Raw genomic sequence first — 14035 nt, 5'->3', positions numbered from 1 at the left:
GTGAGACAAAAAAGCACATACTGTAAAGGAAAATATTGATAAATTTCTTTATATAAAACTTTAAAAATCTTCTCTACAACAACCATAAGAAATAAATAATGGGAAAAGACAGACCCAGTAAGGAAAAGATATTTGGCATGCACAGAATTAATATAAAAGATTAATACCCAGAATATACAAACCAGCTCCTACAAATAAATCAGAAAAGGGCAAACAACCCAACAGAAACATGGGTGAAAGATATAAATGAGTAAATGGCTAAAAATATAAGAAAAGATGCTCAGACTTACTGGTTATCAGGAAAAGGTAAAATAAAACCAAATGAGACACAGTTTGACTCCCATTAGATTAGGAAAAGAATCTGAAGTGTTGGCAAGAATGTGGAGCAGCGGGGCCACTTGTGCCCTCCTAGTAGACATGCAAATCGGTCCAGCCCCTTTGGAGAACAGTTGAGGTATCTAGTAACAGAGAAGGAAGAGGTACACACCCTGTATCCCAGCCGTTCACCTTCTAAGTATAGCCTGAGATAGTCTGCTATGTCTGCACACTCCCAAAACCTTGTACAAGGAGGTTTGCTGCAACAGTGTTTATAGTGAAGAAAAAAAGAGAAATCACCTAAATGGCCATCATGAACGGCATGGTTAAATAAGCTATGGGTAGTCATTCAGTGGAATATTATACAACCATTTAGATGAAGGAACAAGATCTATGTATATCAATGTGTATATAAGTTGAAAACACAATGTTGGGTGAAAAAAAGCATGGTACACTATAATGCTTTTTAAGTTTAAAACATGAACAGTTCATATTGTTTATATTGTTAGACACCTGTCTGAAATAGAGCTGTTATACAAAGGTGGACTGAATAAAAATACATACCAGCTTCAGGAGAGGAACTGGGGGATGAGGGAGGAAGGAGACAGAACACTTCAGGGGTCTCTACAGCATTTGGCTTCCTAAGAGTAGTTTTGAAGCAAAAATGGCAAAATCTTCGTGGTTATCTAATTTGGGTGGTGGGTTCGCTGGTGTTTGTTACTGTTCTGTCTACTCCTCTGTGTGCTTTAACAACGTGTGTTTATCATTGGAGCACTGAAATTAAGGGGGGGAAAAGAAAGGCAGGTTGGATGCAGATCAAGGAGGCCCTTGGGTGTCAGAACAAGAAGCTGGGCTTTATTTTCCAGACATGGGAGAACCACTGAAGGTTCTTGACTCAGGGGTGATGTGGTCGGATCCAAGTTTAAAGAGGATTTATTTGGTGTAATCGATGGCTTTGGAAAGAGAGATGCTGGACTCAGGGAGAATAGTCACATATTATTATATGTATACACTAATGAACCAGCTAGTGATGGAAGGCACTTGGATCAGGGAGGCTGATACGGAAATAGGAAGGAAGGAAGGGATGGATGGATGAGTGGATAGGCGGATGGGCAGGTTCATGGGCACTTGGATGGATGGACGGATGAGGGGATGAGTGGATGGGGAGGTGGGTGAAGGGGTGGGAAGGTGGTGGGTAGTTGGGTGGATACATGAGCACAGACATTTTTGAAACACCAGTGCACTCCTCATTACGCCCTATTCACAAACAATGCAAAGGAAATCGAAGATCAGATTACAGAAGAACAGGGACGTTAGAGAGACGGCTCAGGTCAGTGATTCGGCAGTAAGTGATCAATAACATTGTGGATCCAGCAGATTAGCCTCACAACACCCATATTCACCTTGAAGATAATGTACAGAGGGAGAAAACAGCTCAGACGGGAGCGGCTTCCAGCTTTCATAGCCTCTGAGTTTTCAGGAAGACAGATCTGTCACGCTCCTTAGGACGCAGAGAGTCTCACCCTCCCCTGAGCCCTTTGCTCCTTATTTGTGAGTGAGAGATTCATGTCCCCCCACTACTGCCAAAAGCAAAACAGAGCAAAGGACATAGTCAAGAGGGATTATTCCTGAGTATGTTCTGCTTTCGCAGAGACTCAGCCCAGCGGTCCCCACCATCTCCTTCTGCCTCAGCCTGGAAGCCGGGGGAGGGGCCCGGGCTTGGCCACAGACAACAGGAGATGCTACGAAGTGGCCCTGGGTACTGTATGTAGTTTGACATTTACAGTGACCTACAGCAGAGCCTTTTAAATATCAGCATGCTTTTTACAGTAAGGCAGAGGACTACCTGTGTTTTATAATTATTTTGGAATGTTTAGCGGGTACATTTTACAGGCACACAGAGGAATAGCTCTCCCAATGGAGACAACAGAGTGGAATAGTTGAGAGAATCACATTCACTAGCTCTGTGACCTTGAGCAGATCATTTACCCTCCCCGAGCCTCTGAGTTCTGATCTTTGAAGTGGGGTGGAAGTGGGGTTATCTCCCATGAAGTTCTGGTACTCGGCTTACGTGAGTCCTTGTCCGTAGAGCTGCTATCGCGGGGCCTGGTGCAGGCTGAGAGATCAAAAACAATAGCTGTTGCTGCTGTTGTTATCGTTAAGGACAAGTATCATTGGTAGCAATAGTACTAAGCATTGTTATTAACGATGATAATAAGTATTAGTATTAATAATAATAGTATCATTAGTAGAGATCCAGAAACTCCTGGCCTGACCACAGGTGGCCACTTGTTCGTGGCCATTCCAAGGTATCCTTGGACTTCCTCAGACCTGTTATCTTAAGCATTTCTGAAAAGCTTTCAGTGCAGACAGGTCCCAGAGAGACGCAGGGAGTTATTACAGGGAAAAGCGGGTGACAGACTCAGTGCTGGGCTTACTGCCTCAGCCCGCTGCTGGGCTCCTGGGTAGGCAGCAGTGCGGCCCACCTCGGCTGCGGATGTGTGACGAGTGGTTGCAGGGCCTTCCTGTTTCCCTGCAGTCTGATATTCCAGCCCTGGCGTCCCAGCTTCTTGCGAAAACAAGGAGATGACAACATTCGGAGTTGCAGCAACAGGAGACAGAAATTAGTCTGGAAAGGGGAGGAGAGAAGAGAGGTGTCCAGGAGCAGGGAAAGGAAGAAGATGGGGGAGGGGGGATGAGTAACAAGGGTCTGGATGGAAGGTGCGGCGGAGTACAGGCTTAGATGCTCTTTGGAAGCCAGGGGTGGTGAGGTGACGGAGCGCCAGCAGCCCAGGGCTCGGCAAGGTCGGACACGGCCAGGAGAACATTAGCCCGTCAGCAGTCCTAGCTGCCATGTTCAGGGCTAAGCTGACCTTCCAGGACAGCTTGGAGAAGCCCCATCCCTCTGAGACACGCCCTTAAAGCCTTTGCTTTGTAAAGAAAAGCACAGTTGCTTTGGGAGATGGCCAGTGCTTCCATACAGCATTTAAATGGGGAACATCTGTGGGTCTCCAGTGTTGTTATCTGATGAGAAAACAAGCTGGAGTGTGGAAAAGCAGTGGATAAGAATGAAAAGAAACAGAGATTCTTGTTTTAATGAGTTTTGTTTGTTTATTTGTTACCATTATTTGCTTGGAACCCCAGAACTAGGAAAACCATGGAATGTCCCCAAAGAGAGGAAACCCAACATGAGAAAATCTAGTCGAGCAAAGAGCAAGAAAAAGGGGACAGGCCTTGCTGACGCAGAGCCTGATGAGATGGAAGAGGGGAGAGCTGGGGTTGAGGATGGTGCCTCCTTAGTCCCTGCCTTCAGGTTTTCTGACGGGTTCTTTTGAATGGTCTCCTCAGGAGAAGTGAAGGAGGAGTCCTGTTATAACCCAGCATTTTTTGTCAATACAAAGTGACCAGCACTAGAAATGACCCACCTTTGACATAGTTTGAGGGGGACAGAGATGTACCCTTTGCAAATAGAACTTTTCACTCATAAAGTCCTAGGATCTGTTGTAGCCGTTTTGAGGTTTCCCCTTAAAAGCATGATTAGCCCTGCATTGAAAACCAAATGCAGCCATCCGTGGCAAGACTTTCATGGTGAAGAAATTGATTTCACTCAGGAATCATTTTGTCAAAAAATTTTTGTCGGCTAGTACCATCTCGACATGAATGTATGATTTTTTGTTGTTTGTTTTTCAAAAAATCAAGAGTCAGAGGTGGCCACTGTTAACTGTCTCCATTTCCTCCTGGCGCTACGGAGCTCCTTTTGCATGCAAGTCTTTGTGATCAGCACTCTGGGAAGCCAGAGTCCCAGCCTTTCAGGACCGTATGCTCTCTCTGGTTGGTTGGGAATTGGTCCCTTTGCAGAAACTGATTGAATTCTGGTGCGTGGTGAAGGGTTTTCAGAAGGCTGTCTCGCCCTGTGGTCATTTTGGTGTCTTCACAATGATCTAAGCGCAGAGTGCCTCAGTATTCTTTCACGTGGGCAAAGGTGGAAATTCATGGGGTTCCGTAAGCTGGAAAAGTCCAGAGGTAAATCTTATCTAAGCATCACTAGATCAGGACTCAGGCCCGACTCTCCTTGTGCTGGGCAGCCCAAGACCCCTGACATCCCAGCTTAGCCACCCCAGAGGAGAGGTGATCTCAGAGGGTGGTTCTTAGAAAGCTGCAGGGAAGCTTCTTATTGGCTCGGCCTGGAATATGTCTCCATCTCTGACTTGGTCACTAGACACAAGGCACCAGAGGACTCTGGTCAGGCGGGGTCCCGCGTGGGATGGACCATCTGGTGTGACCAGGCAAGCAGGGTCATTCCCACCCACATCTCATCTTTTGTTATCAGAAAAGAAGGAGGGAGAAGCCAGAGATGGCTGTCATGGCTGATTTAGTCCTAGCAGGGCAGGTGGGCCATGGAGGATCAGGCCAAGGAGAACAAGACTTGCCTGCCAGTGAGGACAAGGGCCGGGATGCGGAGTTTTGCACAGGTGGTGTCCAGAGGGCACGCCCGCCTTTGCAGCCTGGACTGTGGCCCGGACTCGTCTCTGTGACAGCATTGCAATGGCTTCTTTTCACCTGTGTGCCTGTCTAGGCCCTGAGGAAGCAGGCCACAGAAAGTCATTACGAGTGCCAGCATTGGATTTAGACCAAGAAAAAGCTGGATCCTGGCTTTGCTGCTTCCTAGCTGTACAGCCTGGGGCAAGTTGCTTGACCCTTCTGAGCCGCCAGCCCTCGTCTGCCAGGTGGGCATCATAATAGTACCTGCCTTCAAGTTTATATTAGATAACGTATGGAAGTGACTTTGGATGGTGTCCAGCCAATGGGATGTTCTCCAGAAACGTGGGCTGCCGCTGATGGTACAGGGATGGTGTCTCACTCTGCTTTGTGTCTTTAATGCCTAGTGGAGGCTGGTATCTAGTCGGTCATTCGATAAATACTGGTGTAAATTGAATCTAGGTGAGAAACTGGCCCCAGAGGTGCAGGCAGGAGGGTGGGTTGAGGGGGTGCTGGGATTCCATGCAGGCAACGGTGTCCGGATCCCCAGGGGAGCCTGGACATTCAGTCTCAGGAACCAGACTCTCAAAGGCTGAGATGCTCGAAGGGCACTTGTATAAAGATGCTCCCACACGTTTGGATTTGGCAGGTCTGGGACAGCTGCCTCGATGAGCACTAGGGGACACAGATGGCCAACCCCAGTGAGACCTCACTGGTTTCTGGGTCAGAAACCCAAGTGGACAGGCAAATGGAGATGCTGGGCACTGTGGTCAACTGGGGGGCACAACCCCACCCAGAGGGGCTGCTGTGCTCCAAGTGGGGGTGCAGTCTTGCTGGATCGTCTTGTTTTTCCAGAGAAACTGAAAATCTGGACTTGTAAGGGGAATTTCTTGATTTTTAAATGCTGGGAAGAGTCAGATTTTTCTGAATGGCCAAATAAAACACATCTGTATGCCAGAGAAGCTGCCACTTGGAGCCTTTGGTCTAGGGCAATGGTTCTCACCCAGAATGATTTTGTCCCCCAGGGAACATTTGGCAACGTCCGGAGATAATTTTTGGCAATGTCTGACTTGTGGTGGGGCTGGGAAATGCTCCTGGAATCTAGTGGCCAGGGTTGTTGCTAAACATCTTATATGCTCAGGACAGCCCCCTGCCCCACCTCAGAGAATTATCTGGTCCTAAGGGGAGTTTAACTTTAGTCTTGGGCAAAAATAGAGGCAGGGCCAGGGCCACCTGCCACCTGCCACCTGATTTTATAGACTTTTGGGTCAGAGAGACAGGGCTGTGTCCTTCCAACCCTGAGGGACCAGCGCTACTGTGGCTGTACCCTCCTTGGCGCAGTGTAATCATTTTTCGCTATCCGAAGCAGCCTACCGCCCCGACCTCTGCAGAGAAGTTCAGACAGAGTGCGGATACACTGCCACTGGGGATGGTGGGGTTTTGGCCTCCTCTTCCTGATGGAATGTTTGGTTTGGGTTCCTCATTCAGTAGTTTCTGGAACTGTAGCTGAGACTGTTTCCCTTCCCAACAAAATCCAACCATAAAAAATAATGCCTTTAGTCTGGTGCAGTTCAGTGATCATGATTTGCTGAGCGCTCACTGTGGCCAGCCCCGCCTGGGGTTGGCGCTGAGCGGGAGAGAGCAGAGACTCAGGCAGGTTCTGTCTGGTGACTTGCAGCGCCTCCATCCAATCCATCTCTGTGTACCGGCATCGTCATCTTCCTAAAGAAGCACAGCGCTGATCATCAGCCTCTCCTGCTCAAAAACCAAAGGAGGCCCCCAGTTCCACTCTGAATGCAGCCTGCACTCCATTGGTCTCTTGATCTTGCCCAGCCTCTGTTTCAAGCTTATCTTCCACTCTTCTGTTGCTGTGCTTCTCTTTGTAAACTGAACTTTTCCCTATTCCCAGCCTCCATGCCTTTGCTCCGGCTGGACCCGCTCCCTGGAACAGCATCTCTGGCCGTGTGTGCAGGATGAGATGGCCCCATGGTGGTCCCTCCATCATCTTTATCCCAAGTGACCTCATCTTTCACTCTTCTGTGGCCCTTTCCACCTCATGCCTTAGAATTATTTGATTCTTGACCCTTGATCCTGCTAAACGAAGTGTTAATAAAAAATGCAACTTTGTATTCCCCTTTCTGGGCAACTTCCTAGCCTTGCCTCTGGCATCCAGTAGGTACCGATTCAGCCTGTAGCACTTCTCCCCAAGCTCTTCCCTTGTGCCCGGGGTGAAACCAGTACTGTCGTATGTGTCATCTCTTGTCATCCTCGCAGGGACTCCACGACACCTGTGACATCATCCCACTTTTACAGAGAAGGAAACTAAGGCTTAGAGGAACTGTCCATTCATTCATAGATTCACCCCAAAAATAAATTTAATGAGCACCCACTGTGTGATGTGGCAGGCTCTTTGACATTGCTGGGAAGAGTGGGGAAGTGAGACACTGCAGATTGGGTACCCAGGAAACTGACTCTGAGACCTGAATTTAACATCTTAGCAGAATGATTAGGGAACGTACCTGGGATCTACCCCTTCGGGAGGGCAGGGGAGGGAGCAGGCAGGCTTACCCTAGGTCTTAGCCAGCCCTACAGGGAGTTCTGTAGATGGGGCAACCCTTCAGAGCTATCCAGCTTGAGTCAGGAGAGGCCGGCCTCTATGCCCCACACAGATCTGTCTTTGGATGAAGTGTCAATTTTGGAGGGCTTGCCACCTTGTCCTCTGATGCCATCCCTGAAGTTTGCTCTCAGCTGGGGGCTGTCTACTGCCAGCCCTTCCAGAAGCTCAGATCCCCCAGAGAGAAAGTCTCATGGGGTTTACCTTTAAGTGGGGGAAACAAATGACAAATGAATAAGCAAGTAAACATGCGAGATCATTCCACTTCCCTTTACAAGTGCAATGGAGGGCAGTAACGGGTGCTCACTTCACCGCGAGGAAGCCGCGGTGCTGAGAGGTTAGCTGGTTCAAAGCCCTATGCAGTCTCGGCTCCATGGCTCCAAAGCTCAGTCCTGGCCACTCTCTACCAAGTCTATGCTAGTCGCAGAGAGCCTCAAAAATCAAGCTGAAGAGCTGGGTCTGGAACCTGCAAGCACTGAGGAGGCTTCAGAGGGACACAGTGACATAGCTTTCTATGAAATTACCCTGGGTTGGGCATGCATAATCAGGGACAGGAGTCAGGACTGTGGTAAGGGGCAGCTTCAGGAATCTGGGCCCTACAGCGATGGCATTGCTTCCTCTGGGACTGGTGAGGGGAAATATATCTGTTAGGTTGCTTTTGGCTGCAAGTGACAGAAAACCCCAGCTTTGAGTGGCTTAACCAATAAAGCCACAGAAGTGGAAGTTCACCAGGAGGCAGGCTCTGGGTTCAGTTCAGCCAGTTTCCTGGGAGGTCATTAGGAACCAGGTTTCTTTTGTTCTGTCACCCAAGGCTGCTCCCTCTCCTGGTCCGAAGAGGCCTGCTGGTAACAACTGGGCCTCCATGCTTTTTTCTAGGACTCAGTAGAAAAGCTAAAACCTTACCCTTAACCTTCTAAGTCCTCTTCCATGCAGTTGTCACGTGCTCACCCCCGGACTAACAACACATACCAGAATCCACTGTCTCAGGTTGGGATGGGGGTCAGTGACATCCTTGGAAGAGCTCAGCTGCAGGGATGACCACAGGGCCACATTTCTGACTCTATTAGGAAGCAGGAAGGGCGAGGATGGATAGTAGGGAGGGAACTAGCATGGTCTGCTACGTACAACAAAGGACTGGGCAGACTGAAGGCAGGATGGACTGAGGAGGAGGGATGAAAAAGAAGAGTCAAAAATAGCTCCAAATTTCCAGTTGCCATGCCTGGCACAATATTATCCCATTGACTGAACTTAAGGAGATGAATGAAAGTTCACGAGCTTGCAGTTGGATAAGTTGAGTTGGATGTGATGAGGGCCATCTAGACTGCACTGTTTTGCAGCAGCTGAAGGTACAGGTCTTTGAGGTCATGCAGGACGGAGCCCAGGAGAGAGAGCCATGGGGATGATGACGTGGCTGCTGGTTACCGAGAAGCAGGGGCTGAAGTCAGGAGCATGTGGAGAGCCGGCTGGGGCAGGGCTAAGAAGGCTGGACTCTTCCCAGTAGAGCTGCTTCTAGGAATTTATCTGACAGGGGTCCCTGCCCATGTGTGCAGTGACAGAGTACAACAGTGTTGACTGCGTCATTGGAATATTAAGAGACTGGTGACAACCTGCTGGTTAATTAGTTGCGACACATCTGGTATATGGAACCCCAAGTAGTAGTCAGAAAAGGAGGGTGCAGGAGCTCCAGGGGCTGTGAAGGGAAAGTCCCTCAGATACAGCGTTAGGTGGAAAAAGGCAGGACTCAAAGGAATGTATAGACTACTTCCATTTGTGTTGGGAAAAAAAAAAAGACATCTGCTGGTTTAAAGTATGCTTGTAGATCCAGAGGCTGTTTCTGGAAGGTATCAGAAGAAACTTTTAATAGCAGTTGTTTCTGGGTGGTATTCTAGGAGCCTGGGAAACTTTTCTCCTTTTACCTTGCTGGCTGTTAGAGTTCCTCTAACTATGTACGTTTATTACCTATCAGTAAAACTGAACCATAAACATACATACGCGAGAAGCTAGGGCTTGGGTATCAGAGATGCTGATGAGATGGAGGACCAAGAAGAGACCGCTGGAGGGCGTCAGAGAGTTCGAAGCAAGTGTCAGGGGAGGAGCGCAGGCTGAGAGTCAGGGAGAACGGAAGGAGATGCGGGTGGCTGGTCGGGTTCATGGAGCACCTCTGTAGAGGCACAGGATGCGACTGGAGCTTCCCCGGGAGCTCCACACAGAAAGGCTGCCGAGACGCTTCTGTGCTTTTTGGGTTGGGTCCCCTTTCTTTAGTCTCTAGAGCTGGAGGGAGGTCTAAACAGATCTCTGGAATTGCCCCAGAGCTTCTGCTGTCTGTTAGATCTGGCACCTGAAAGGGCTGCCTTCAGACGGGGGATTCTTGGCAATTCCAGGCCCAGAAGCTGTGAGGACGGCTGTGCGCCCGTAGAAGGAGACAGGCAAAGCATCGTGTCTGGTACTGAGCCTTCCTCGGCTGCCGCTGAGTCCGGGGCTCTGACCCGTGCCGGGGTCGGAGGAAGGCAGGTCTCTACCAGTCAGCTACTGGTCACGCTTGAGGCTGAGGGAGCTGAAAGAGAGGACAGGATGACTCAGCGTCAGTAAGCGGAGATCAGGGCTTCCATTTTCTGTACAGAAGTTTCCTGTGCTGGCCTGGGCAAACAGGGAGACTATTCCCCCTCCCCCCAGAATAATAATAACAAGTCATCCCTCAGTCTCCATGGGGGACTGGTTCCAGGACCCCTGGGGTACCACAATCCATGAATGCTCAGGTCCCTTGTACAAAATGTCGTTGTATCTGCATCTAACTGTGCACATTCTCCTCCATACCTCAAATCATCTCTAGATGACTTATGATACCTAATACAATGTAAATGCTACGTAAATAGTTATAAATACAATGAAATGTTATGTAAATAGTTGGCAGTACAAGGCAAATTCAAGTTTTGGTTTTTGGAACTCTCTGGAATTTTTTTTTCAAATATTTTCCATCTGCAGTTGGTTGAATCCTTGGATGTACAACACATGGATATAGAGGGCTGACTGTAATAATAATAATAATAATAATAATAATAATAATAACAATAACAATAGTAATAATAATAATAAGCAAAATAACAAAATCCTGAACTCTTCAGGCTAGAGGGAACCTGGGAGATCATTCTTTTCCTTTTTTTCTGTATGAATTTCTTTTTTTTTTAAATTATAGTAGTTGATTTGCAATGTTGTGTTTATATGTATTCCTGTTCATTGTTTTCTGACTCATGTCCGTCAGTATACTAAATACACACGTCACCTCGGGGTTTGGAGTGAGGTCAATGAAACTTGCACCCTACAACTCCCTTAGACAGTCCATGCACACGAGGGGATGAAAGCCGCTGCAAAGTCCTGCAGTAAGAAAACCTATCTCATTTTGTTCAAGCAGCTTTTTAAAACTTTTTATTTTATAGGTGCTTTTATTTTATAGAACTTAGGTTCCAAGGCCATGTGGCCAGTTGGCGAGACAGCCAGGCAAGGAGCCAGACCCCTGCTTCATGCTCCGGCAGGCTGTCTGCTTACCTGAGCTGCTCACTGAATTGAGAAGCTAGACCGTTATTTCTCCAACCGTGTTCTTTGGAACCCCAGTTTCACGACATATTAATGACTATTGAGCTAGGGACACACACTCTGGGCACATCAGCTGAGGACACACAGAATTAAAGCAAGATGGACAGGTGCGTCTCAGAATCTTTAATGTGATGTCCCTGTGAATTACCAAGGGGATGTATATGGTTCCCCAACTTACGTGGCCCGGGAATTCCTGTTGTGAGGAGCCTCACTCTGTGGATTTGTTTCATGGTCGTAAGTGGAGGAATTCAGGTCTGGATCAGTGAGGTTTATGTTGATAGCTGCATGTCTTCCCACCCTACCCCAAGCATTGCTGCCCTTTCTGTGTGGAAAAGGAAGTTGGTCAGTGCAGCCAGCACCCTTCCACCCCTCTGACACTTGTTCTTTCACGTTCCAGAGCAAGGAGATTGGCCTGCAGATGCACGAGGAGCTGCTGAAGGTCACCAACGAGCTCTACACGGTGAGTCTCGCTCAGGCTCTGCTGCTGTCTGTGCCCAGAACGGGATGGAAGCCTACCAGAGATCTGGGGCGACCCTGGGCCTTTGTGCTGTGTCTTTGGCCCGAGTGGCCGTGGGTCATCGCGATGGGAAGTAATGACTCACAGCCCCAGCTTCTGACTCTGCACATCTCGGGAAGGGGCCCCAGGCAGGTTTAGTTTGTAAAGGTTCACAGAGATTCAGATTACCTGCCAGCTGTGGAAGTGCGTTACCTCCCAAAGCAGAAGACACAAAGTTGAAGTGGGGAGAGTGTGGGACAAAATCTCCTGAGGCTGGTTGGGGTTTCGGGTCTGGTCAGACACACTGATGCCGAGGCCGGCTCCTTACTAACTGTGGGAGCTGAGGCAGGCAGGTAGCTGTCTGGGTCTCAGTATTCTCATCTGCAAAATGGAGCTCCGTTCTGAGGATCATATGAGGTGGGGGTGGGGGTGGTGAATGTGCCTTCCTGTCTCCGAGAAATAATTTCAGAATATCATGGTTTGGCCCAGAACTGAACTTGCTACCTGCTTGGAGGCAAGATCTAACTGGATTTGGGATGGGTGTTGGAATCCAAGGAGGTGAGTAATTGGGGAGCACAAGCACGCTGGGTATGGTGGGGACATTACAGCCTGTGCTTCGAGGAGATTCCTCGAGGAGTGAGGGGAGCCAGGGACAGCCTGGGGGAGCGGGTGGGGTGGCCCAGCAGCCAGAACTACAGGCCCTCCACCCCTAAGACAGTCAGGCCAGAGTAAAATGGTTATGTTTTAAATATGTGGTGATTCCTCATAAAGTTTCTCATTAAATGGGGAGGATTCTGCTGCGAAAATTATACTTGAAAATCCCCGATTTGAGGAAGAGCTGCAGGCTGTGAGCAGGCCCCTCCCTTTGGTGTTGTTCTCTTTCTGCGTCCACGTCCTGTGTGGCCAGTGGGTAGTGGACCCCTCAGGGGCCAAGAGCCTTTGCCCAAGAGCCTGGACTTCAGGTTGGAAGTCCTGCCTCAGACTTTGACCTGCACTGGGGCTCTGGGCAAGGCATTTGTGCTTCTGGGCCTCAGTCTCTGAATCGGTAAAATGGGGGTGCTGGTTCCTAGAGGTTAATCTATAAAAGTTGAAACACGCATTTCTTTGATCCCAAGTTAAGGGGAAAAACTCGAGCCCTGACAGTTTTTAATTGAATCATTGCTGAGGGTAAAGGAAGAATTGCTGCTTGAGAAGACATAGGACTGAATCCGCTGGGGTTGTGGGGGAGACTCGCCCAGTGGTTCACAGCACAGACTGTGGAGCCAGCGGCCTGGGTTCAAATCCAGTTGACAAATAGAAATAATAATGCCAACTTATCACACTCCCTTGTGAGAATTAAAGGACATCATGGTATAGCTCAGTCACAGTGCATGCTTAACATGCATGAGGTCCTGGGTTCAATCCCCAGTACCTCTATTAAAAAAATAAACTAAAAATTAAATAAACCTGATTACCTCCCCCTGCCAAAAAAGAAAAAAAGTAAAAAGGAAAGGAGATCAGATACATAATGCATGCTCAGAACAAAGAGAACCAAGAAACCCAGCATTTCAGAAGTTCCCATGGTCCTGACACCATCACTGTCTGCGCCTCCTCGGGAGGGTGAAACAGGCCTCATGCGTTCCCATGGGGGGCGTGGTGAGAAATGGGCCAGGTTGAGAGCCAGATGAGATGTTTCTTCTCAGAGTTCTGCAGAGGGTTTGGCTGGACCAGGCGTTCCCCGTCCAGGGCCTTGGAGCTCCAGCTGGGCTCCTCTGCTGGCTGCTCTCTGTTCACCCCATACATCTCCCCACTTGGCTTCTTCACCCCTGCAGTTCCCCTGCCTATAACCACCCTCTTGCTTCCTCTTCTGGTCTGTGTCACACTCTTTTTTTTTTTTTAGTTGAAGTATAGTTGATTTACAATGTTGTGTTAGTTTCTGGTATACAGCATAGTGATTCAGTTTTATATATATATTCTTTTTTATTATGGGTTATTACAAGCTATATTGAATATAGTTCCCCCTGCTATACAGTAGGACCTTGTTGTTTATCTATTTTGCCTCATTTTTCAAATCTAGACCAAACTCTACCACCTTAATAAAGCTGTCACCTCTGGGCTTCTCATTCCTACAGCAGTTTTTAAAAACCTCTTATCTTACCTTGAACGTCTCTGCCCTGTCTCTTCAGTTGGCACGCACACTCCCTGGAGTCCGATATTGGTGAGAAGCTCTGCACTTGAGGCCCAAAGGCTTCGGGCAAGTCACCTCAGCCCTCGGGCTCACCTGTGGAACGGGGGACTGGCAACAGAACCTTTCTCCAGTGTGGAGGGTGGATAGGACAGGTGGTTGTCAGGGACCAGAAGGACAGTGCCGGTGCCCAGCATGGTGCCCTGAACCCAGCAGGTGCTCCATGCACATTTGTCCCTGTGGGCCATGTGGCAGGGTGGCTGGACAGAAATGCCATTGGCCAGGCGGGCAAGGGGTCCCTGCTTCCCGTCTCACAGTAGCCTGGGGATGGCCTCAGAGCCGGTGGGGAAGGGAGGGCCAGCCCCTCCCGAGCTTC

The 14035-nt window shown here is 48.8% G+C and overlaps 1 protein-coding gene across 6 annotated transcripts in view; it reads left to right on the top strand.

Annotated features, from left to right (window-relative positions):
- The window catches only part of SRGAP3 (SLIT-ROBO Rho GTPase activating protein 3), a 286557-nt gene that overhangs the window by 197563 nt on the left and 74959 nt on the right, over positions 1–14035 (top strand). For all 6 annotated transcript variants that reach the window (XR_012060775.1, XR_012060776.1, XM_072941760.1 and 3 more), the window contains one exon: positions 11397–11459. Coding sequence is in view for 4 of the 6 variants with exons in the window: in XM_072941760.1 (XP_072797861.1) it covers positions 11397–11459 (63 nt within the window). In the remaining 2 variants the exon portion in view is untranslated. The remainder of the gene's footprint in view (positions 1–11396; positions 11460–14035) is intronic.

The sequence above is a fragment of the Vicugna pacos genome, chromosome 17 (genome assembly GCF_048564905.1).
Source record: "Vicugna pacos chromosome 17, VicPac4, whole genome shotgun sequence".
Lineage (NCBI taxonomy): Eukaryota > Metazoa > Chordata > Mammalia > Artiodactyla > Camelidae > Vicugna > Vicugna pacos.
Note: the sequence above shows the minus strand (reverse complement) of the source record. Positions and strands in the feature narration are given on the sequence as shown.